At 39.0% G+C, this 23,448-nt stretch overlaps 1 protein-coding gene across 8 annotated transcripts in view; it reads left to right on the plus strand.

The window, feature by feature from the left end:
* The first annotated feature begins 4,143 nt into the window (after positions 1 to 4,143).
* KATNA1 (katanin catalytic subunit A1) overlaps positions 4,144 to 23,448 on the plus strand; it is a 34,263-nt gene continuing 14,958 nt past the window's right edge. For 2 of the 8 annotated variants that reach the window (XM_081031740.1, XM_081031747.1), the window contains exons 1-3: positions 4,144 to 4,277; positions 13,542 to 13,716; positions 15,093 to 15,250. In XM_081031740.1, the coding sequence (XP_080887866.1) occupies positions 13,555 to 13,716; positions 15,093 to 15,250 (320 nt within the window). In that variant the 5' untranslated portion in view covers positions 4,144 to 4,277; positions 13,542 to 13,554. Of the gene's footprint in view, positions 4,453 to 11,290; positions 11,522 to 11,990; positions 12,150 to 13,541; positions 13,717 to 15,092; positions 15,251 to 23,448 lie in introns of those variants that run through there. The other 6 variants (XM_081031741.1, XM_081031743.1, XM_081031746.1 and 3 more) reach the window with 6 other exon arrangements.

A 23,448-nucleotide genomic window follows, 5' to 3' on the forward strand; every position in this document is an offset into this window, starting at 1 on the left:
GTGGAGGTTGACCCCAAGATCCTATTTCTCAAATCTGGAATTGGCAGACACAGATATTACAAGACACAGATATTGTAACTATGCTTGATGTAAAGAAAAATATTTTCATAACAAATGTAAAGATAGGGAATCCCAACAGAAAACAGAACCTGTAAGAAATAACCAAAACAAAATTTTCTTTGGTTGCAGACAAACTGTCAGATGTTGAGAAGTTTACGTGGAGGAACTGGGCTTAAAGGAAGAAACACTTTCATTGAGATGGGAGGCAAAAGCCAAAGGGCAGTGTGAAGTGGAGACATTTGTAAATTGGAGGGTAAAAGTAGTATTGAGATTAGGTTTAGCTGCACATACAACCCCAAACAACCATTGCTTAGACATGCAATGTCTGGAGTTGGCAGTGCACAATTGGTATGGCAGGTCCATGCCAGCCCACACTTCATCTGTTCAATTCTGCTATCCTCATCATATATGGCTTTTATCCTAAGGTCACTTATGGTCAGCAGTTGGCTGCTTATATTCTCTCCATCTTTTCCCTGTTCTAACCTGGTGAAAAGGAGACGGTGCGGGGAGGGAGATTTCCAGGGCCTCTTCCTTTAAGGTGCCTTCTTAAAAGTTCTAAACAATACTTCTACTGGCCGGAAGTTAGATCCATGGCCACACCTAGGTGCATGAGAGTCTGGAAAATGCAGTTCTTAATTCCAGGGGGACCCAATTTCATCAAGCTAGCTAGGTTCTGTTATTCAATAAGGGAAATGAGTATTTGGTAGACAGATGGCAGTCTCTGACTCAGTGAGCAAGTTGAGGGAATTTCGATCTAAGAGCTATTTTCTCTGAAAGTGGAGACACAGCAGAAAGGAGTAGGTGGCTGACTTGAGGGAAAAGGGGTAAAAGTTTAAAATAATAGGAGGAGTAAGAGAGATAACTGAGGTGGGATGTGCAGAAAGATATGTCAGGTGTGTTGGAAGTTATACAGTTGTGGTACATCAATTTCATAGCTGTGTGATCTTTTTCTGGCAGCATTCAGCATTCTGGGAATCGCAGATTGGTGATGGAACCTCTAACAATGTGTATAAGATTGATGAACAATACTGGAGATCTGTCCTGGTTTGTTATTCCGAATATGGTGACATAATCGAAAAGTTCAGTAGTTTCTTACTCATGTTTAGAATGGTCTAATTTTCTATATACTTTGTATCCCAAGAGATGGCTCACATTTTTGAAGTACATAGAGAAGGATGGCCAGATGCAATCGACCAGATGAGTGAAGTTAATAAATTGGTCCTGAAAGTCCCTATTAGATTTCTCTGATGAAATGTAAAAAGTGTCTCCAAATTCTTTTTAAAGTGAGATAATGTATTTATTTATTCTACAAATATCTAATTAACACCAAACATTGTTCTAGCCAAACGGAGGAAATACCGTGTTTCCCCCAAAGTAAGACCTAGCTGGACCATCAGCTCTAATGCATCTTTTGGAGCAAAAATTAATATAAAACCCGGTATTATTTTACTATAATATTTATTATATATGATATTTATTATATAAAACAGGGTCTTATGTTAATTTTTGCTCTGAAAGACGCATTAGAGCTGATGGTCCGGGTAGGTCTTATTTTCGGGAAACACGGTATTTCCTCCATTTGGAAACACGGTATCTAACTGCATGAAGTTTACCTACTGGGACAAGAGAGAGGCAACAAATACATAATGTCAAGAGGTGGTCTTTATGTCATTCCTTTCTTTGTAATTCCAGAGGTCACAACACCTCTTGCAACAGTTCTCCCAATCTATTCTCTCTCCCCTCCAAACCTTCCTACTCACAGATGCCCAATTAACTTCCTATTTGCTGTATAACTTATACTTTCATTTGAGAACTTTCAAAGGCTCCTTTTTGCCTGCTGAATAAAGTTTAAACTCTTTACTGGCACCTTTCTATCTTTTTTTCTGTGACTTTCTTTCATGTGTCCTATGATCCTGCCAAATTAATGTGACCATTCACCAGGAAAAAATAATCTCTGATTTTCTGCGTCCCAATTTGGAACAATCACTTTAGAAGGGTGATGGTTGTAGAAGCCACAGTGTAAAAGAAGAAATGACGAGTATAGTAGTCATGAAGGCAGTACACAAGTATTCTCTTTCTTCTTCAGGGTACACAGAATTGAACACTCCCATCCCTTTAAAGTCAGGTTTGGTCACATGACTTGCTCTGGCCAATGAAATGTGGGCAGTGGTGGCAAGAATCACATCCAGGCAGAAGTTGTGCAAGTTATCTAATTTTCGTTTTTCCATTGCCAAGGGTCCAAGTGCCTGCATCCTCTCTGCGATGAACATATAAAGTAAATGAGAAAAAAGTCCTATTGTTTGAACCTCTTTGAGTTAGGGGTTACTAGCATAGCGTTGTCTCCCCTGAGTACTAGTAAAACTAGTGAACAAACATAAGTAGTGAATGTAAGCTACACTTTGGAAGTTCGTTTTTTTACTTTGAAAATCAACTTCATTGAGATATAATTTATGTACCATATAATGCTTCCCTTTTATGTGTACTGTTCGATTAGTTTTAATAAACATATACATGTTTAATGACTACCCTAATTGAGATATAGAAAATTCTCTCTTGCCTCTTTGTAGTCTATCCTTTCCCCCTCCCCCACTCCTCAATGGAGCCTCAAACACTGATTGTCTTTTGCTATAGATTAGTTTGTTGGTTTTTTTTAAAAGATTTTATTGGGGAAGGGGAACAGGACTTTATTGGGGAACAGTGTGTACTTCCAGGACTTTTTTCCAAGTCAAGTTGTTGTCCTTTCAATCTTAGTTGTGAAGGGTGCCGTTCAGCTTCAAGTTGTCATTTCAGTTAGTTGTGGAGGGTGCAGCTCAGCTCCACGCCCAGTTGCCGTTGCTAGTTGCAGGGGGCGCAGCCCACCATCGAACTGAACTGGCAACCTTGTGGTTGAAAGGATGCACTCCAACCAACTGAGCCATCTGGGAGCTCAGCGGCAGCTCAGCTCAAGATGCCGTGTTCAATCTTAGTTGCAGGGGGCGCTGCCCACCATCCCTTGCGGGAGTCTAGGAGTTGAACTGGCAACCTTGTGGTTGAGAGCCCTCTGGCCCATGTGGGAATCCAACCGGTAGTCTTCCGGGTTAGGAGCACGGAGCTCTAACCGCCTGAGCCACCGGGCCGGCCCTATAGATTACTTTTGACTGTTCTAGAATTTCATATAAATGGAATCACACAATATGCACTTACTTTGTGCCTTTTGAGATGACTTTAAACTACAAATTGGCTTGATAATTCAACATACCTTTGTACTCACATAAAAGATGAAAATTAATTCAGCCTAACTAGAATAATCTATACCTCTCTGAATTGGTTTATTTCAAAAAGATATGCAAACTATAGCATCTTGTGCTCCATTGCAATAGAGTTCATATCCACCATAGCAAAACTATTATTTTCTACTTAGCTGAGAATTTTACAAGACTTTAAGCTCCATGAAATATTCTATTTTGTTGACCACTGTATACCCAGTGCCTATAACAGTGTCTGGCACATAATAGTTGCTCAATAAATATTTGCAGATTAAGTGGATGAATTACCTTTGAATTGCCTTTACCTAAGTCTGTGTTAAATTACTGAGATGCTTTCAATGTGCCTTATTCCTTCTGTAGATGGATGTACTGAAGGAAGAAGCATAATACTGTCGAGTATATATCTGTAAATCAGGAAACATCCTAATTTTATTTCTTGTCTGGTTATATAAAAACGACCCCGAAAAATCAGGAGAATAAAATCTCACTAGCTTCGTGTCGGAATATCTGTTTATCCACCCCCTATTTTATTCATGTTATGTCGTGAGAAGCACCTCAGCCAAATTCTGACCATTTGGTTCTAAAACAGTATTTGTCATAAACGAATTGACCCTGACACTCACCCATAAAATAGACACTGACTTCCTAACTTCTAAGTATGTGGTGAAAATCAAATGGGAGGTAGAATGAGCCAACACTTCGAAACAGATATCGAGGCACGCGAGGTGGTGCTTCCTTAGGTCATTACTACCCCCGCTCTCCGGCCGGCCCGCGGCGAGGAGGAAACTCGCAATGCGCAGGCGCGCCCCTGCCGGCCCCGCCCCACCGCCATCGGCCCCGCCCAGTCCGCGCCCGGCGCGCGCACGCCGCCCGGCGTCCTCGCTCCCGGGGCGTCGCCCCGCGTGCGCCGGAGTCGCCGAGGCCACCCCCGGCACCGGAAGTGACCCTGGCGGGTTTGCCTTCAAATTCTTGGTAAGCTGTGGCATCCGGAGGGCTGGTGACGGTTGGACCCGGCAGTGCTGGGACGGTGAGCACCGAGCTGGGTGGTTGGGGCTGGGCAGGGACTTCCTTGGTGGCGCGGAGCCCCGCTCGGCCCTGCCCCTTCACCTGGCTGTGGGCGGTTTCCGAGGAGTCTCGGCCTCCGCAGGTGAGTGTTCGCTCTCCCGGAGGTGTGGGGATTCCCGGAGCTCCAGGGCCCGCTTGTGGGGCGAGGCCGCCGCGCATCCCGCCGTGAGCTGGTCTGTGCCTGCGCGGATGTCCGAGGGCCTCGCTCTGGTCGTTGACACCTGTGGCTCAGGTGACAGTCCCCTTATCGAAGGCATTGTGTTCAGCGGGGGGCTTCTAGGGGCTCCTGCCGAGCCGATCTCTAGGTCTGTGTCATTAGAGAAGTTTCCGGCCCACAGGACGCGTTTTTATTTCTTTGCTTTTGATCGATCCTCTCCCGAAGCTGTCCACGCCCCCGCCCCGCCCCCCTCCTCCTTGAACGTTCCGAATCAGCTGGGGGTGATACTGTTGAGGATGTTATTTCTTATCTAGTTTATTACTGAGCCGGGCGTCCTCTGGGAAGCGTGTGGCCCTTTTCGTTGAGAGTTGGTACCCTTTAGAAAATGTATGCCTCGAAACGTTTGGTTCATACGGTGTTTTATATGGTGAAGTTAGAAATAAACGTGGGTGTACGTGTAACTGCCTGACAGTGGATAATCTCAAGCCGTCTTTTTTCAAAAGTAATTTTCTCTTTGAACCGCGAAGCGCCACTTTTGTATCGGTTCATTAACTTCCAACAGCACTAGGTTGCATCCTTCTGGGTTGAAAGCACTCGTTGCCGCCAATGTCTTCCCTCTTTGAAATCACGACTTTGAGTTACTCCTGAAAACGTTCCTGATGTGTTAGAATGTGATAGGTCGTCCCCCCGCAGTCACAATGATAGAACGCCACGGTGGCCAAAAGGATTCTTGCAGCGTTGAGACAGGCCTGTCTCAGTGTGCAGCCCGCTTTGCTTTGTCATCAGAGTTCTCGCACAGAGAAATAGCGGCAAAATTCTTTTTCTTGTATTAATAGTAATAACCTGTGGCCTGAATCAATGCCTTAAAAAAAGTCAACTTTCCAACATTCCTAGACTGTGCAAATCTGTATAAAGCTCCTTTATGGCATTGGTTATTCAAGAACCTTTTACCTCTTGTAGATTCAGGACTGGGCATACTACGTAGTCTACACGGATTCTGCATGTTATTTTCAAACCGGTATCACAATTCTGACAAATACTAAGGACTAGAGAATCTTGTAGAATTTACTGTATCAACAACATTTGAATTTCTTTTTACAACAGTTTTTTTTTTTTTTTTTTTTTAGCAAATTGGTTAAAAAAGATAGTGTATTGCATCAAAATGGTCAATGTTGATGACATGTTAATAGATTTTACTTGTGGTGTTTATTGATATGGCTTTTAAATTACATTTTAATTGTTACCTGATTTATTTTTGCATTGTTCAGGGTAAATGGAAAGAAAGGTTACTAAACACACACACAATATGTTGTTGTTTGTTCCTGAGTAAGTTGATTTTCCATGCTCTCTTTATAAAAAGATAACTTTCTCATGCTTCTTGAGTATTTATCATATGATTAGAAGGGTAAGAAAAATGTATTTCATGCTATAATTGGTCATGGATCACTCATTTATTGTGCTTATTATTCGTAATCATCAGTAACTGACTGTAAATAGCATGGTTGCTTTCATATCCCACACATCAACATTCTGAAAACTGGTTAGTTAACATTGTATTGTCACCTTTAAAGTTACATACATTTGGTTTACTGAAATGCCTCAGGAAAATGCATGATTGAGCTTCATCTGTTTTTGTTTTAGGACATCAGTTTTACAGGTAAATATTTTAAACATTGATGCTGATTTTTCTAGCCTGTGCTTAATAATCTAGGCTTGTTTCCCATTACTAGGCAAATTGAAAAAACCCACCTAAAATTAAATTATATCCCTTTTACTAAACTTAAAGGATTTCAGGGTCTCATTCTGCATTTTGTTTTTTAACTTTTATTTATGTAAGTGTGTTTTTCCAGGACCCATCAGCTCCAAGTCAAGTGGTTGTTTCAATCTAGTTGTGGAGGGCGCAGCTCACACTGGCCCATGTGGGGATCCAATCTGCAACCTTGTTAAGAGCACCGTTCTCTAATCAACTGAGCTAACTGGCCGCCCCTCATTCTGTATTATTTTTGTCTTCGGTGCAATTCCTTGCAGCTCATGGGTGCTCTGCAAATAGTTCTTGAATGACCTACACACATTATGGTAAAAACTGCAATATAAATGGAACCCAGTCTAAGATTCCTTCAAAAATTAAGTGCATAAGATACCCTTTTTAGATGTGGAATAGGGAAGGCCCCATATTTGTTGTTTTGGGAAGAGAATAGGAATAGGAATTAGAATTCAAATATTTGGTTCTGTTGCCTGTTCTTTTTCACTGTCTTTGATCACTTTTCCCTAATTCTAGAGGAGAAAAGGCACTTTAAGTCTCTTTGTGGAGTAATACTGAGTTGTTAGTGTTTAATTTTAAAAAATTTGACCCTGTTACTTGAATTAAAATTTTATGGTGCAGCTCATTTTGTTTTAAAAAAATGAATTCAGTCATTAGCTAAATCATGAATACTCAAGACATGTAAGCAAAAGGGTTTTTCTGATAGAATAATGTAAAGGAGAAGTTTGCGGTGAGATAAAGCCAGTATCACCACCTATGGTTATTTTTCTGTTTAATAACCTCTATAAAACAAGAGTCTGAATTTTATTGCCAGATATTATGTTAGGTAGACCCAGTTTCGGTCCTCCTGCAGTGAAATTTTAGCAATGATGAGGATATATTTTTGAAAGTTGAAGAATCTCATAAATTTACAGTGTTGACATTCATTTGAGAAGAATGATGTCTTTTGCTTAGCGACCACTAAAAGGATAGGAAAAATTATTTTTGGCTAACATTTAGTTAACTAAGGGTTGTGTGTTTTTTTTATGTTTTATTTTTTACTTTTTTTTTAAGATTTTATTTGGGAAGGGTAATAGGACTTTATTGGGGTAACAGTGTGTACTTCCAGGACTTTTTCCAAGTCAAGTTGTTGTCCTTTCACCCTTAGTTGTTCAATTTTAGTTGTGGAGGTACGCAGCTCAACTCTAGGTCCAGTTGCCCTTGTTAGTTGCAGGGGGTGCTGCCCACCATCCCTTGTGGGAGTTGAGGAATCGAACTGGCAACCTTGTGGTTGAGAGCCCACTGGCTCATGTGGGAATTGAACCAGCAGCCTTCGGCATTAGGAGCACGGAACTCCAACCGCCTGAGCCACCGGGCTGGCCCAACTAAGGGTATTTTGATAGTTTTCAGTAAACATGTTGTGTCTTTGATATCCGAGAATTTTTCAGGTCATTTGTTAATGTGACCTTGGGTTGACTTTACATTTTTGTTAGAAAAAGTTAATCCATTGGCTCTTAAGGAATTTTATCTGACTAGAAAGAAGTATTCATAACACAGAAACTTCAAAGAAGGCCAGGAGTGACTTCTGTGAGTTTTGGGCCATTGACTCATTTAAAAAAAAAAAAAAAAAAAGAAGACCATCCATATATAAGTAACAACTTAATTTAGATTTTTTTCTTTTTTAAGTGGGGGACAGGGAAGAAAGATCAGGAGAAAGTGCACGTGAGAGACCTGTTATCCAAGCTCTTCCAGACGTACTGTATCCTGTACTCCCAGCAGCTGGCCCCAGCTCTCCCCTTCTCACAGTTGCCCAAACTAGGTGTCACTACAGAGCATGTATTTTCAGGGCAGCAGCAGTCACACAGCTCTGTAGGGATGAGTTGAGGATCAAGGCATGTGTGAGTGTTGAGGGTCAGAAACTGGAAAAGGTAAGAAATCTTCGTAGTTAAGACAAAAACTTGGCAGTATTCATTCATTTAAAGACTTATTGAGTATCTGCTGTGTGCCAAACATGGTTCTGGGTGCTTCAGATATACCAGTAAGTAACAGAGAGCCATGGTCCCTAGCCATGGAGCTTTTATTAAGATGGAGTATTATCAGTGACTCCTAAACTATTATCAGTGTTTAGGTCATAGGATTTTTTTATTTTTCTTTTGAACCTCAGATGTCCAGTCTTGAGTTATTTCTATACCTCAGTTAATGGCTGTGTTGCTTCATAACATGTTGGCCCCAATACTTAGTGGTTTAAAACAGCAAGCATTTGTTGCTCAGTCTCTCTGGCCAGGCTCTGGGCCTGGCTTTGCTGGGCGCTGCTGATCCAGGGTCTTTCCAGGCTGTGAGCAGGGTATCAGGGCTGCGGTCATCTCAGGGCTCCACTGGGGAGGGCCTGCTGCCAGGCTCCTGCACACAGTTGTTGGCAGGATTCAGTACCTCGGGCCTGCTGGGATGAGGGCCTGCGTTCCTCACTGGCTGTTGGCCTGGGGCCTCCCTCACGTCTTTGCCATGTGAGCCTCTGCCCTGGGCAGCTCACAATGTGGTGGGTCACTGGTTTTTCTTAGAGCGAGAGAGCAAGAGAGCAAGAGACAGTGAGCAAGATGGAATCACAGTCTAATCTCAGAATGACATTCGGTATTTTTGCATATTTAGTTTGTTACAGGCTCACACTCATTGAGAGGTGATTGATTACACGGGTATTGAGAGCCATTTTATAGGCTCTCTGTGATTATCAATAGGTATAAGGCTCTTTTTGTTGTATTTATTTCTTTTGTTTCTACCCTTCATATTTCCGTATCTTATACTCCATAGACACTGCAGTATACTTAATATATGTTCTTGGATGTGTATGTATCCTTAAAAAAAAATTTTACGTAGCTATGTAAATATAGCATATTTTTTAATTTACAAAATAGTATTAGAATTGAGGTCTTGTTCTATGTCTAAGGCTTTTTTCATCCAAGGCTGTATTTTGATGATTTCTCCATGTTGCTATTTGTAAATCTTGCTTCCATCTGCTTGTTCCATTGTGTTCTATTGTGTGCTTCCTTAACATTTGCTTATCCATTTCCCTGGCTGGGAATAGACAGACTGCCTCCAACTCCTTGATTTCTCAGAACAGTTAATGTCATTAACATCCCCAGACAGTCCCTTTATGGATCCGTGTGAGATTTTCTCAGCAATAATTACTGACTAGTGAGATTGTAGGGTCATAGGAGTACACATACGGAATTCCCCGTAGTACTGCTAGATTGCTCTCCAAAATGACTGTCCCAGTTTCTACCCACAGGGTATATGTGAGGGTTTCCTTTTTCTCAAATCCTTGGCAATACTTAGTATAATTGGACTTATTAATTTTTTTTTTAAATCTGATAAATGTAAAAGGGATATCTCATTGCTCTAATTTGTATTCATCTGTTCCTAGTATCTGTACTTATTAGCCAGTTGGGTTTTCCTTTCCGTGAATTGGCCTTAATGCTCTTTACCCCTTTTTTGTGTGATGTCATTTGGTGTCAATGGTGGTGTGAGGAATTGCAAGATGGATTTTCTGATCTTAAGTTATTCTTGCATTTCTGGGATAAACCTTCCTGATCGTGTGTGTGTGTTGACATATTAGTTAGCCAACATTTTATTTAGGATTTCCACATCTATGTGCCTAAGTGAAATGGGCTTTGTATTCTTACTCAGTTTTGAAATTGAGGTGATCCCAGCCTCATAAAAAAGGTTGGTCAGTTTTTCCCTTGTTTTCTGGATCAACTTTTATATGATTGAAATGATCTTCTATTTAGAAACTAGGTAAAAACCCACCTATTAAAAAAAACTTCTGGGCCTGGAGCATTTTTTTTTTTTAATTTTATTGGGGAAGGGGAATAGGACTTTATTGGGGAGCAGTGTGGATTTCCAGGACTTTTTTTCCCCTCAAGTCAAGTTGTTGTCCCTTCAGTCCCAGCTGTGGAGGGCGCAGCTCAGCTCCAGGTCCAGGTCCAGTTGCCGTTGCCAGCTGCAGGAGGCACAGCCCACCATCCCCTGCAGGACTCGAGGAATCGAACTGGCAACCTTGTGGTTGAGAGCCCACCGGCCCACGTGGGAATCGAACCGACAGCCTTAGGAGTCAGGAGCTTGGAGCTCTAACCGCCTGAGCCACCGGGGGGCCTGGAGCTTTTTAAAGGGGGAGGTCTCTTACTAAAATTTCATTTTCTAGGCAGTAAGAGAAAAAAAAATATATAATTTTCTTTCATCTCAGATCTAATTATCTCCTTTTTTTCAGTTTGTATTTTGTTTATTTGCATGTCCCCACCCCCCGCCACGATCAATATTGCCAAAGATTTGTTTCCTGGTTTTTTAAAGATCCCAATTTTGGTTTTGCAAATCTTTTCTGGTATTTTGGGGTTTTCTTTTGATTTTGTTTTTATTTAATATGGACCTTTATATTTTTTTTCTCTTGTACTTTTTGTACTAACCAGTTCTGTTAGTTTTTTTTTTTTTCTAGCTTCTTGAGTTAATGGCTTAGCTCAGTTATGTTTACTCTTTATGATGGAAGTGGGGTGTGGTCAGTCCATGCTTACCAGCCACTCCTTACCAGTTTGAAATTGTGTGCCTGTCCTAGTCCTGCCATTCAGGGATCCTCAGCCTGGGAACTGCTTTTTCCTAAGAACTGTTAGTTGTTACCATTAGCCTAACGTGAGCAAATGAGTGGCAGCAAGAGACCACTCACGAGATGCCGTGTTGACCTCTGTGTGTGTTTATCCATGGCCTCCCCCATCCAGACCTAGGTTTGCCCCAATGTACCCTGCTGTCTCCGTCTGGTACTGGGCTTATGCTTGCAAGGGTGGATGGGTGAACAAGGATTGGCCAGGACAGTGGAAGCCAGAAAGGGCACAGCTACAAAACTCTTACCTGGTCCTATTTCCCTGTGGGCTGCCTGGGACCTCCCACACGCTACGACCCAATTACCACCTGTCATTTCAGTTGTTTTTCAGAATTTTATGTTTAATCCTGGGGCCCATCAACCTTCTGTGATTCTTCTAGGATTTGTTTTCAGGAAGAGGGCCAGCAGCTATCCTGGTGTTGCACTTATGAATTGAACCTGATAACTGAGATTAAAGATATTTGGGTTCGAAGATCCTAATACATATCCTAATATATAACACATGACATTTATCAGTTAAGTCTAACTGGCTCATGGAACAACACTTGTGCCTTTGGCTGGTTAGAGAATGAGGATTACCGAAGAAGGGCAGAGAACAGAAGCCTGAGGAGGTTGGTGTGATTTTGGCATCCCTACTCCTCCACTGAGGTGGTGATCCCTTCTCACTCTAATCTTTGCCCGAAGGAGCGTAATACCCGCCCTCTTCTCTTCTGGCATAGCAGAGCTGATTTTTAGCTCTTCTATGTATTCTTACTCAGTTTTGAAATTGAGGTGATCCCAGCCTCATAAAAAAGGTTGGTCAGTTTTTCCCTTGTTTTCTGGATCAACTTTTATATGATTGAAATGATCTTCTATTTAGAAACTAGGTAAAAACCCACCTATTAAAAAAACTTCTGGGCCTGGAGTTTTTTAAAGGGGGAGGTCATTTCCTATTAATTAATCATTTCCTATTAATTAATCATTTCCTATTAATTAATCATTTCCTGTTAACCCGTCAACATTTCCTATTAATCTTGCTTCCTATAATCCTCTGATTGTGGACTGTAGGGATATGATTACCTTCTCTTGTCTATTTGGCAGAAAATCTTTTTGGTCCCATGTCTAACACATAGTCTGATTGATATTCCTGATTGACCTGCCATCATCCTCTTGGCCCTGCCTATCAGCTAAACATTCTACATTAAATTAAACCCAAGAAATTCGATTCACATGTTTTTTCACCGAAAATCTCATCCCACGGTAAGAATTTTAAAATGGAGCACTTAAGAACCATTGTGATCTCGGTTAGACTTAAGTTCTGTTGCATCACTTGACCTTAACCATAGGTGGGGTGGGGGAGGGAGGTGTCACGAAGCACAATTTTAGGAAACGCCTCTGGCTAGATTAAATTAAGCTAGGTAGAGAGGTCCCCACATAGAATTTCCTTCTGTTCATCTATGAAACACGTCTATGTGGATATCCCACTGACACACGAAAGCAGTCAAAAATAATGAACTTATTACCTTCATACATCTGTCTCTTCTCAGCTTCCCTGTGAAGAGGAAAGCTGAAATCCTTCATGAGCCCTTCAGTTCTTTGTTCTGCAAGCTTGAAACTTGATTCATTTTCAACATCTCCATACAAGTTCATAAGTACTCTCAGCAGTTCTCTCACCACATTTCAAATTTGTTTCTTTTTATTTCCAAAGCCACAACCCTAATCTAAATCATTGTCCTCTCAAAAGCACTCAGGTCTTTCTGACTTTGAACTTCACCATGCTCTGTACAGTTAATAATAATAGTAATCATCATTAACATCAACAAAGCTGACATTTATCAAGTGCCTACTTCTAATGTTTTATACCCATATCTATTCATATTTTACTAAGTACAAACACTGTGCTTGGTGCTTGTATATAGAAAGTTTCAGGGAAGATGCATTTAAGCCCTTTATTAAAGACCTACTCTTTGTCAAGGAGTATGCTAGATACTTGAAATATTATTCCCTATATTTTAACTCCTGGAGATAGTTACTATCTCAGTTTTACTACAAACTTAAAAATTGAATCTTAGAAAGTTAAGGGACTTGACGAAGGTGGTGGAATTACAATTCTAACGAAGATTTTTCTAACTTCAAACACACGTGTTTCCTGCTCTTCTGCAAGCCTTCCCAAAACTGTGCCTAACGTTCTACATTTGTTCTGTAGATACTCAATAAGACTGGTGTGTTATACATTGGGGATACAGTCTCACGCCTTTCAGATGCAACTCCTGCTCTCAGAGAACTCAGTGTAGTAGAGATAAGCCATATATCAATCACTATAATTCAAAGTAGACAAGCGTCTTGAGATGGAAGGTCCCAGAAAAGTGCCTGGGGACTTCAGAAAGGGAGAGTTTATTCTGAACTGAGAAGTTCGGAAGTTAGATATGGTGGGAGAACTGTCATCTGAGCGGGACTTTGACACATAGGTAGGGTTTGGCCATGGGAAAAAAATTTCTTTAAAGGAGTGGAAACAGCATGAGCAAATGTTTAGAGATGGAAAGTGTGCTTGTGAGTTTCTTGAAGGAGTCCTGGAAAGTATACTTTTAAAAACCTCTTCATAGTATTTATTTTTAAGAGATATACATTATGAAATGTTTCTTTCTTTTTTAGCTTACACTTGAGCATGAGTCTTCTTATGATTAGTGAGAATGTAAAATTGGCTCGTGAATATGCATTGCTGGGAAACTATGACTCCGCGATGGTGTATTATCAGGGAGTTCTTGACCAAATGAACAAGTATCTATACTCAGTCAAAGATACGTACCTCCAACAGAAATGGCAACAGGTGAGAATCATTTCTGCTGTGCTTTTTAATAGTTTACTCAGAAGAGAAAATTGAAATAGCTTGTCAGTGCTTTTTGAAGTTACACATTAAGAGTATATGATTTATTACATGGATTTGTGTATGATATTTGAAACTGGATGTATTATATTAATAATAGTCTATATTCACCATCAGCAGTATTATGAGTTCTATTCAATTATTCTAATTGTTGAACTCTAATAGATTTTTAAAAAATAATGGTTGTGAAATTTTTTTTCTAGATCACATTTTCACCTGGTAAAGTTAGAGTTGACTTTATAAGCCATTTTTGAAACTGCAGATGACACCTAAATCTCATGGGTAGCAAGTTTTCTATAGAACATTATAAAGCAGACCATATTTGAATCCCATTTCAGGAACGTTAGTCAACGAGGACCAATAGAAATTTACAGGTGGAAACTATAGAACTCATAGGTCCAGTTGAAGGGGGGCATTTATAACAAAATTACAGAGGTTAGTCTTTTTGAGCTACTCCTCTAGGTAGAATATTATCCCTCATATTCGGCTGAACTGCTTTTTTGATATAATGCCATATTCGTGCTTCATTTCTTTAGACGAGAAAATATCCTACCTCTTTGAATTTAACCTCTTTCCCTAAATCTGCCTCTGTATATTCTTCACATTACTGGAAGGGAAAAAGAATTCATTTTATAAGGAGTCTCATTTGTCATTGAAGACTTTTAAGACCTTTTGTTCTTAGGCCAGAAACTTTTACTTCAAAATTCTAAGATTTTTTGTAAAGATACTCAAATCATTTACTTTTACTTTTAAAACTTCATTTCAACATTTCACATATATATATGTGTGTGTGTATATATATATATATGTATATATGTATATATAGTTTTTAAATTGAATCAAGACTGCTTTAAAAAAATATCTTGGTTGTATGTGAATTGAGCCATTTATCTTCTGAAGCCATTATTTTTCAAGTGCAATCCATTGAATGAGTTATGAAATCAGTGGATTCTGATCAGCATTTAAAATGTCAATTAAATCGCATAAAAACCCATCAAAGTGCAATTTGCCAAGGTATTATTCTTATCAGACTTTATAGTTCAGCTAGCTTTTCAATTTGTTGTGCAATTTGAATAAGAACCGTAAGTCAGTAACATGGGTTAATTGGCCAGAATATTTAATTAAGTGTATCAGAATTAATTGTGCAATTGAAAACAAAGAATTAATGAACCATTATTAAAATTTCAACAGAATATCTTGGTGTGATTTACTGTATATCTGTCAAAATGGAGGTTTCTAAATAAATGGCCCTAGTTTAATCTTGCCAGTGATTTATTAGTTATAGAAATTTAAAGAGCCATATTCTCCTTTGAAACCAGGTTTGGCAGGAAATAAATGTGGAAGCTAAACATGTTAAGGATATCATGAAAACCCTAGAGAGCTTTAAATTAGACAGCACTCCATTGAAAGCTGCGCAGCATGAGCTTCCCGCTTCTGAGGGAGAAGTCTGGTCCTTGCCTGTACCTGTTGAACGAAGGTAAGTGGAGACCTTTTCAGAAACAGGCTAGCACAAGAAACTGACGGCGTTGGCTAAATCGAGGAGGAGAACTGGGTGGCTGGGAGACAGACATGGGAGATGGTTTTCTTTCTGAATGCCTTTTATAGCTCTTAAATTATATATTATGTGACTGAACCATTTCAATAAATTAAATTTAGGTGGAAACAAGCCACAGTATGCTTTTGTGAGGTGAGCTTCAAATAGCGGAGACACCCTTATCTTAAGTGTAAGAATGTGGGGTTGGGAATTGAAATATCTGGGCTCTGGTTCTATCTTTGCCACTCATGGTAGCTTTGGGAACATCGTGTAATCTTTCTAGGCCTCAGATTTTTCTTATGTAAGATGAAGGAGTTAGATGAAAACAGTGGTTCTCAAACAATCGCAGAATACTGCTATTCATCAAGCTATACTGCTGCTAACTTGAAAAATGGGCTTTTTGATTCACAGAAAAAAAGAAAAGATAAAATGTTTTCAGTTTTAGATTTTTCTCTGGCATTGTTACCTGGTGCCAGTTAATGAACAATTAGTGAAAGTGGTATTTACTGAAATGCTCTAAAGAGCCTATGATGTTTAGTTTCACTGCATATTTTTTAACTGACTATGCAGGTGGATGGCACTTACCTATTTTACTCACATAATAGATTTCCAAGTTTGTATTGTCAGTTTAAATATATGTGTGTATCACAACATTCTATAAAGAGCATTTGTGACTTGCAGGTTCTTTGTCCCCTAACTAGTTTTTAGAATCTTGCATTAAGACATTGCTTAAGTGTTTTTCAGTTTAACATTCTATCATGGTAACTCTTAATTCTTGATTGTATTTTGTGATGGGTCATAGATGTTGAGTGCTCACAGTGTACTCACAGTGTTGTGAGCACTGTCATAACCAGCACGTGCTGGATTTTTTATATTTCACAAGAAGCCTTCCAAATAAGTTATATTTTCCCAATATTTCAGATAAAGTAGGTGAGGTACAGTGAGGTCATATGACTTTTCCCCATTATCGCAAAGCTCATAGGAATTGAACCCAGATATATTTGACTACAAAGCTGGCACTCTGTGCCATACCAGTCATTTTTAAGTTGCAGTATACATAGATATCTCTTGGGGGTGCTCATTAAAAATGTGGATTCTGGGTTTCACTCCCAGGAGTCTGATATAGTGGAGAGCAGGTGGAGCCCAGGAATCTGCAGGTGATTCTGATACACATGGTCCTTACTTCTAGATGTACCATACCGAAGTGTTCCCTCTCTAGTTTAAGGTCAACTAATGGGTATTGATTGTTTCTTAGCCATTTTTTTTCTTCAGCTCCAGATAAAAATACTAATGTTCTGTTACTGATTCTGATATCTTTTGAATTATTTAATAAATCTCTGCCTTGCTCATAAGCACTATCATAAAATATTTTGTTGTATTTTAGAATTCATGAAAAAAAATAAGTACGGCAATAGGTTCATCAAAGAAAAAAGGGAACTCCATAAAAGTAGAGGGGCAGTCATACAGTGTGACTTCTAGTCTTCTGTGCATTGTCTATTTTCACAGGTGTAGTTGTGCTGCATTCATAATTCATAACTTTGTGCCCTGAAAAAGACCCAAAACTGTGCCCTGTTTTATTTAAAAAATTCTAATAGCAATTGTTACACATGATGTACTGGGTTTGGTCTTAATTGCTTTGCATATATTATTCAATTCTGAAAACAATCTTAGAAGGTAGGTACTCATTTTTTTAGGCTCACTTTCTGATGAGGAAACTTGAGCTTAGAAAGGTTGAGTAATTTGCTCTTCATGTTGTAAATACTGATGACTTATAAGCCATGTCAGACCTTTTTCTCTGCTGCTTTTTAAGAGTTTTTGCTACTCTTTTGAGTGGGCTGTAAGCTGCATAGCTAACCATGCTCTTATTGGTTGTCATCCCCTTTTTTGTTACTATAAAGTTGCAGTGAATTTGTGAGTGAAACTTTTTCTACATTTATAAATACTTTTTTATTTATTTCAGAAGTAGAATAATACATGTCACTTTTTCCCCATTGTCCATTAATAATGTTTTATTCCTACTTTTTTCTTTTCCCCTTCTGGAGAATTATCCATTGGCCCCTGTATTAGTCTGCTAGGGCCGCCACAACAAAATACCATAGACGGGTGGCTTAAGCAACAGAAATTTATTTGTCAACGTTCTAGGGGCTAGAAAGTCCAAGATCAAGGTGCTAGTTGATTCTATTCCTGGGAAGGACCCGCCTGAGCAGATGGTCACCTTCTCTCTGTGTTCTCACACAGCGGGGAGAGTGAGCCAGCTCTGAGGTATCTTTTAGGACACTAATTCTGTTGGATGAGGCCCCCACTCTTATGACCTTATTAAGCTCTAATTATTTCCTCACTCCAAATGGTCACATTAGGGGTTAGGAAGTCAATGAATTTTGGGGTACCCAAACATTGTATTAACAGCCCTGTAACTCCTCTCCATTATTGGTAAGAACTTTCCAATTAATAGATATTCCCAATGAAAATTTAGTTGACTTGAATTTTTTTTTCAAGGATTTTTGGAATTTATTACTTTGATTATAAATTTAGAAAGTCATGAAGAGGGATTGTATTATGGAGTACATGACCTTCCATCTTTTGGGTGGGTCCACCAGTAGCAGTCTCTCCTTTCCTCTCCTTCAAGAAGTGAGCAACTTCTTTGTTTGTCTAGTTTAAAAGAGTTCTATCCATATCCTTGGAATCTCGTTACCAAACAGGATGTTTGCTCATCTAAGTGGATTCTAGTGAATGCAGTTTTTTCCATCTTGTTAAAATTTCCTCTGAGTGAAAGTAAGAAGGAGAATATCAGGAGTTTTTCACAGCTTTTACCAAGTTCTCCGCAAAGGAACAAGGCAAAGCGTACCGATTGATTACTTGGCACTCAGTCCCTTTCACACCACAGACCTCTTCATTCGGAGCTAACTTCCCCCATCTTTCTCCTAAGGCCTTAGAGAAATCCGGTCTCTAAATATCCTGTTGGAGTCCTCTTTTGGCTTGCCTCTTCATTTATTTGAGGGGTCTCTCCCACTCAGCTCAACCAGACAAGGCCCTCTCCAGCAGCAGAGGTCTCCAAGGAACCTAGAAAAAGTCGGCAAATTTAATGAACTATTTCATCACCTCAGTCTAACAAGCAGAGACAGGAGGATTCTATCTTGGGGATAGTGGGAAATTGAATTAGGTGAGCCTTTTCATCTTGAAAATTCTGATAATGAGCCCTAAATAGTGTCCTTCTTATTGCTTCTTGTTTCTTCAGTTTCTTTTCCTGTGTCTGATTTTAAATGCCCTGGATTACTATTCACTAAAAAGTTATCCTCTTTGACATTATTTGCTGCATCTTTTTGCTTTTTTCTATAATTTCACTTGCTCCCTTAACTGGATAGCCCCCAACACTCTTCATTTTTCTGTTTGTTGTCATTTGTACTTATACTCAAGAGAGCTATTCTTTCTTCAGCTGTTGGTGATTCTAACCTCGTGTAAATTTTAAGAAGAGATTTAACTGACTTAAAGAACAGATTCAACTGATTCTGAGTTGAATTCTGAGTATTCTCTTCTAGAGCTGTACACAAAAATGTTTGTATAAGGAGGTTCGTTGAAGCCTTTTCGTAAATATCAGAAATTGCTTAAAAGCTGTTAGGTGTGATTGTCTTTAAAAGTCTTAAATGTCAGCTCATGTTCCTCAATTATCTTCTCATCTTACAGGAAAAAAACCCCCTAAGTTTTATCAAGTCCTTCAGCAGCCAATGAGATGTGGTTCCCCATTACGGCCGTGATTTAAGTTCTTACAACTCTCCCCCGGTCTCCTTGAGCAAATCAGACACATGATACTTCAGTCCTTTGCCTTTCCTTCAGCTCAGATGTTTGATAGCTTGTTCTCTCATTTCTTCAGGTCTTCTTAATGTCACCTCAGAAAGGCCGTCTCTGATCATCCTACTTAAAATACCCCTGCACCCCCATCAGCCTATAGCCCTTTACCCTTCTTTATTTTTAAACAGCACTTAGCATCTTCTGACATACTGTTCATTTCTTCACTGAAGCTCCCTCACCGCCACAGACATAGTTGTATGTAAGACTGTGAGAGTAAAGGCTTTTATTAAAATTATTTTTAAATGGTCTTTCTTTAATGCTCAGACTAGTGTCTGTCAATAGGAAGAGTTTAGTAAATTCTTTTTTGGATAAATGAATTGCTAGGAGTAAGAACTGGGTAAAATGGGGCACATTTTATGTGATTGACTGCTGTCTAGTCATTAAAAGTCATGTATAAGGTGATGGTACAGGAAATGCCTCATGATTGAATATGTACAGAAAAATATGATTCTATGTGTGTATAATTATTCCAATTTTGTTTAAATGAAAGGCAACCACAAGAAAATAGGCTAATATTTTAAGTGGTTAACTCTGGCTAGTGGGGTTACCAGGGACTTTTTATGTTTTTTTTTCACATTTTTTTTTATTAGTTGCAGGTGCACAAGACAAAGTAGTACTTAGACGTTTATCATTTATATCCCTCACACTGTGTGAAACCCCCTCCCCTTTATCCACTATCTCTCTGACATCGCACAGAGCCATTACATTTCCACTATCTCTATTCCTGATGCTGTATTCCGCTTCTTGTAAGTATACACACACACACACACACACACACACACACACACACACACATACACACAAATGTGTAGTTGACATTCATTATTGTTCACCGTCAGCTTCAGGTGTACAGTGCAGTGATCAGGCGTCTACATCATCCCTGAGGTGGTCTCCCTAATGAGACAAGTGTCCATCGGATACCCTACAAAATCTTTACATTGATTACATTCCCCAAATTAATTTTCAAAACCCCCTGGCAATCTTGTGGTTACCGACTGTTTTCTAATCCCCTCACCTCCCCCCTTATCTCCACCTCCCTCCCATCTAGCAACCCTCAGTTTTTTCTCTATGTCTCCAAAACTGTTTCTGATTAGTTCATTCACTTATTCTTTGCTTTAGATTCCACATATAAGTGAGATCATATGGTAGTTGTCTTTCTCTGTCTGACTTATTTCACTTAACATAATGTTCTCTAGGTCCATCCATGTTGTTGCAAGTGGTAAGATTTCTTTCTTTATGGCTGCGTAATACTCCATTGTATAAATGTACCACAGTTTCTTAATTCAGTCATCTACTGATGGGCATTTTGGTTGTTTCCATGTCTTGGCTATTGTGTATAGTGCTGCAATAAACATAGGAGTGCATAAAGTTTTTTGAATTAGTTTTGGATTTCTCCGGATAGATACCTAGGAGTGGAATTGCTGGATCATAAGGTAGTTCCATTTTCAGATTTTTGAGATACCTCCATACTGTTTTCCATAGTGGCTGCACCAATCTGCAATCCCACCAACAGTGCACAAGAGTTCCCTTTTCTCCACATTCGCGCCAGCACTTGTTATTTGTTGATTTATTGATGATAGCCATTTAGACTGGGGTGAGGTGGTATCTCATTGTGGTTTTTATTTGCATTTCTCTGATGGTTAGTGAGTTTGAGCATTTTTCATGTCTGTTTGCCATCTGTATGTCCTTTTTAGAAAAATGTCTCTTCATGTCCTCTGCCCATTTTTTAATTGGGTTGTTTGGTTTTTTGGAGTTGAGTTGAGTGAGTTTTTTTATAAATTTGTGATATTAACCCCTTATCATTGGCAAATATCTTTTTCCATTCAGTAGGGTCCCTTTTTGTTTTATTGATGGTTTCCTTTGCTGTGGAAAAACTATTTAGTTTGATGTAATCCCACATGTTTAGTTTTTCTCTTACTTCCCTTGTGCGAGGGGATATATCAGTAAAAATCTTATTCCGGGTAATGTCTGTGAAGTTTCTTCCTATATTTTCTTGTAGGAATTTTGTGGTTTCGGATCTTACATTTAAGTCTTTAAGCCATTTTGAATTTATTTTTGTATATGGTGTAAGGAGGTGGTCCAGCTTCATTTTTTTGCATGTATCTGTCCAGGTTTCCCAGCACCATTTATTGAACAGTCTGTCTTTTTCCCATCGTACATTCTTGCTTTCATTGTCGTAGGTTAAATGGCCATATAGGCATGGATTTATTTCTGGACTCTCTATTCTGTTCTACTGATCTATGTGTCTGTTTTTATGCCAATACCATGCTGTTTTGATTACTGTAGCCTTGAAGTATAATTTGATGTCAGGTATTGGTATACCTCCCACTTTGTTCTTATTTCTCAAGATTGCTGAGGCTATCTGGGGTCTTTATGGTCCCATATAAGTTTTAGTATAATATGTTCTATTTCTGTGAAAAATGTCGTTGGTAGTTTGATAAGAATTGCATTGAATATGTATATTGCCTTAGGCAGTATGGACATTTTAACAATATTAATTCTTCCTATCCATGAACATGGTATGTGTTTCCATCTATTTATATCTTGTTTCATTTCTTTCTTCAGTGTCTTATAATTTTCTAAGTACAGATCTTTTACTTCTTTGGTAAAATTTATTCCCAGATATTTTATGGTCTTTGAAGCAATTGTAAATGGGATTGTTTTTTTTAATTTCTCCTTCTGGTGTTTTATTATTGGTATATACAAATGCAACTGATTTCTGAATATTAATTTCGTATCCTGCTACTTTACTAAATTCATCTATCAGCTCTAATAGTTTCTTGGTGGAGTCTGTAGGGTTCTCTATATATAGTGTCATGTCATCTGCATATAATGACAATTTTACTTCCTCCTTACTGATTCGGATGCCTTTTATTTCTTTTTCTTGTCTGATTGCTGTGGCTTGACCTTCCAGCACTATGTTGAATAGAAGTGGATATAGTGGGCAACCTTGCCTTGTTCCTGATCTTAAGAGGAATGGTTATAGCTTTTTACAGGGGACTTTAAAAAAATTCTTTGTGCTTTGTTATATTTCGGTGTCTATATTGTGTTGTTTTTCTAGTAAGGGAAAAAATACATATTTTAAGGGAGTATCTCCAGTTGGCAATGCAAATTTCTGAATCCAAAATTGAACCACCGTTGTTCTTTCCACACACTCATTGGTTTGGCTTTATCATCCTCCCAAATTCTCATTCTCAGATTTCCACATCTAGGAATGTCTTTTTTAGTAGTGTGTCTCTTGGACTCTTACTGTCTTAAGCTAGGCTCTCATCTTGTGCCTTGAAAACATTTGTAACCTACAAACATCTCCCTGCTTTCTGTGTTTTCTTTATTAGTATACCTGAAAAAGATGTACTAAGGTCTTTCTAAAAGCTTTTCAGTGGCAGTTAGCTAAAAGCCAAGCCTCTGTATTCAGATCTTCTACTTACTGAACCATTATATCTGTTCAGTATCGTATCGCTATGCTCACCATTACCTTTATAGGTAGTGTCTTCATATTCCTTTACATAGATTAAGCTCATTTTAATTTTATTGCTTTTTTGTTGATTTTCTTGTCTGCAGTTGCACCCTCTTGGTCAGTTCAATTCCTGTGTTTAGAGGCCCAATTTATTTTCTGTCTTCATGAGGCTATTGCCATCACACCAGGTGTGTCTCACACTTTCTAGAGTAGTACTTGCCTAGTTTTGCATATCTTCTTTCTTAACTAGAGGTATTTAAGGATAGGACACGTCTCCCTTTGTTACTGCTTATTTTAATGACCCCAACCAAGTCTAGGGGTATAGAAAGAACCTAAAAAATATTTGAGAGGTCTGTCTCCTGCCATAGAAATAAAAATGAAATGAGGTGACGTGTATAAATGTAAAGTACTATGTGCAGAGCTAGTGCTTATATCAGTTTTGTAATAGGAAAATAATTAAATTTTGTGAATTAAAACATGAGAACTATGATACATTCTAAATAAAATGGTACCAAATTGCATGTATACGAGTAGATAAATGTTAATTCTACACCTGCACTGTATTCTGATTCTTTTGATAGTACTCTCTTCTCTGATAATTGCTCTGTTTTCAGTTTCCAAGAATCAGACTAATTTCTCAATCCCTCCTTGGTATACAACAGCTAATTTCCTTTTGAAGGAGAGGTGATAGTCACTTGCCTTTCGTTATCTCTCCCATGTAACCACACTGCATTCCAGTCCTCTCATTAAATCACCACACACAGCTATGTCAAATTAAATGTTTGGTCTTAGATTTCAGTGACCTTCAGTTTATTCAGTCCTTGGTTCAATTATTGCC

The sequence above is a fragment of the Rhinolophus hipposideros genome (assembly GCF_964194185.1).
Source record: "Rhinolophus hipposideros genome assembly, chromosome: 3".
NCBI lineage: Eukaryota > Metazoa > Chordata > Mammalia > Chiroptera > Rhinolophidae > Rhinolophus > Rhinolophus hipposideros.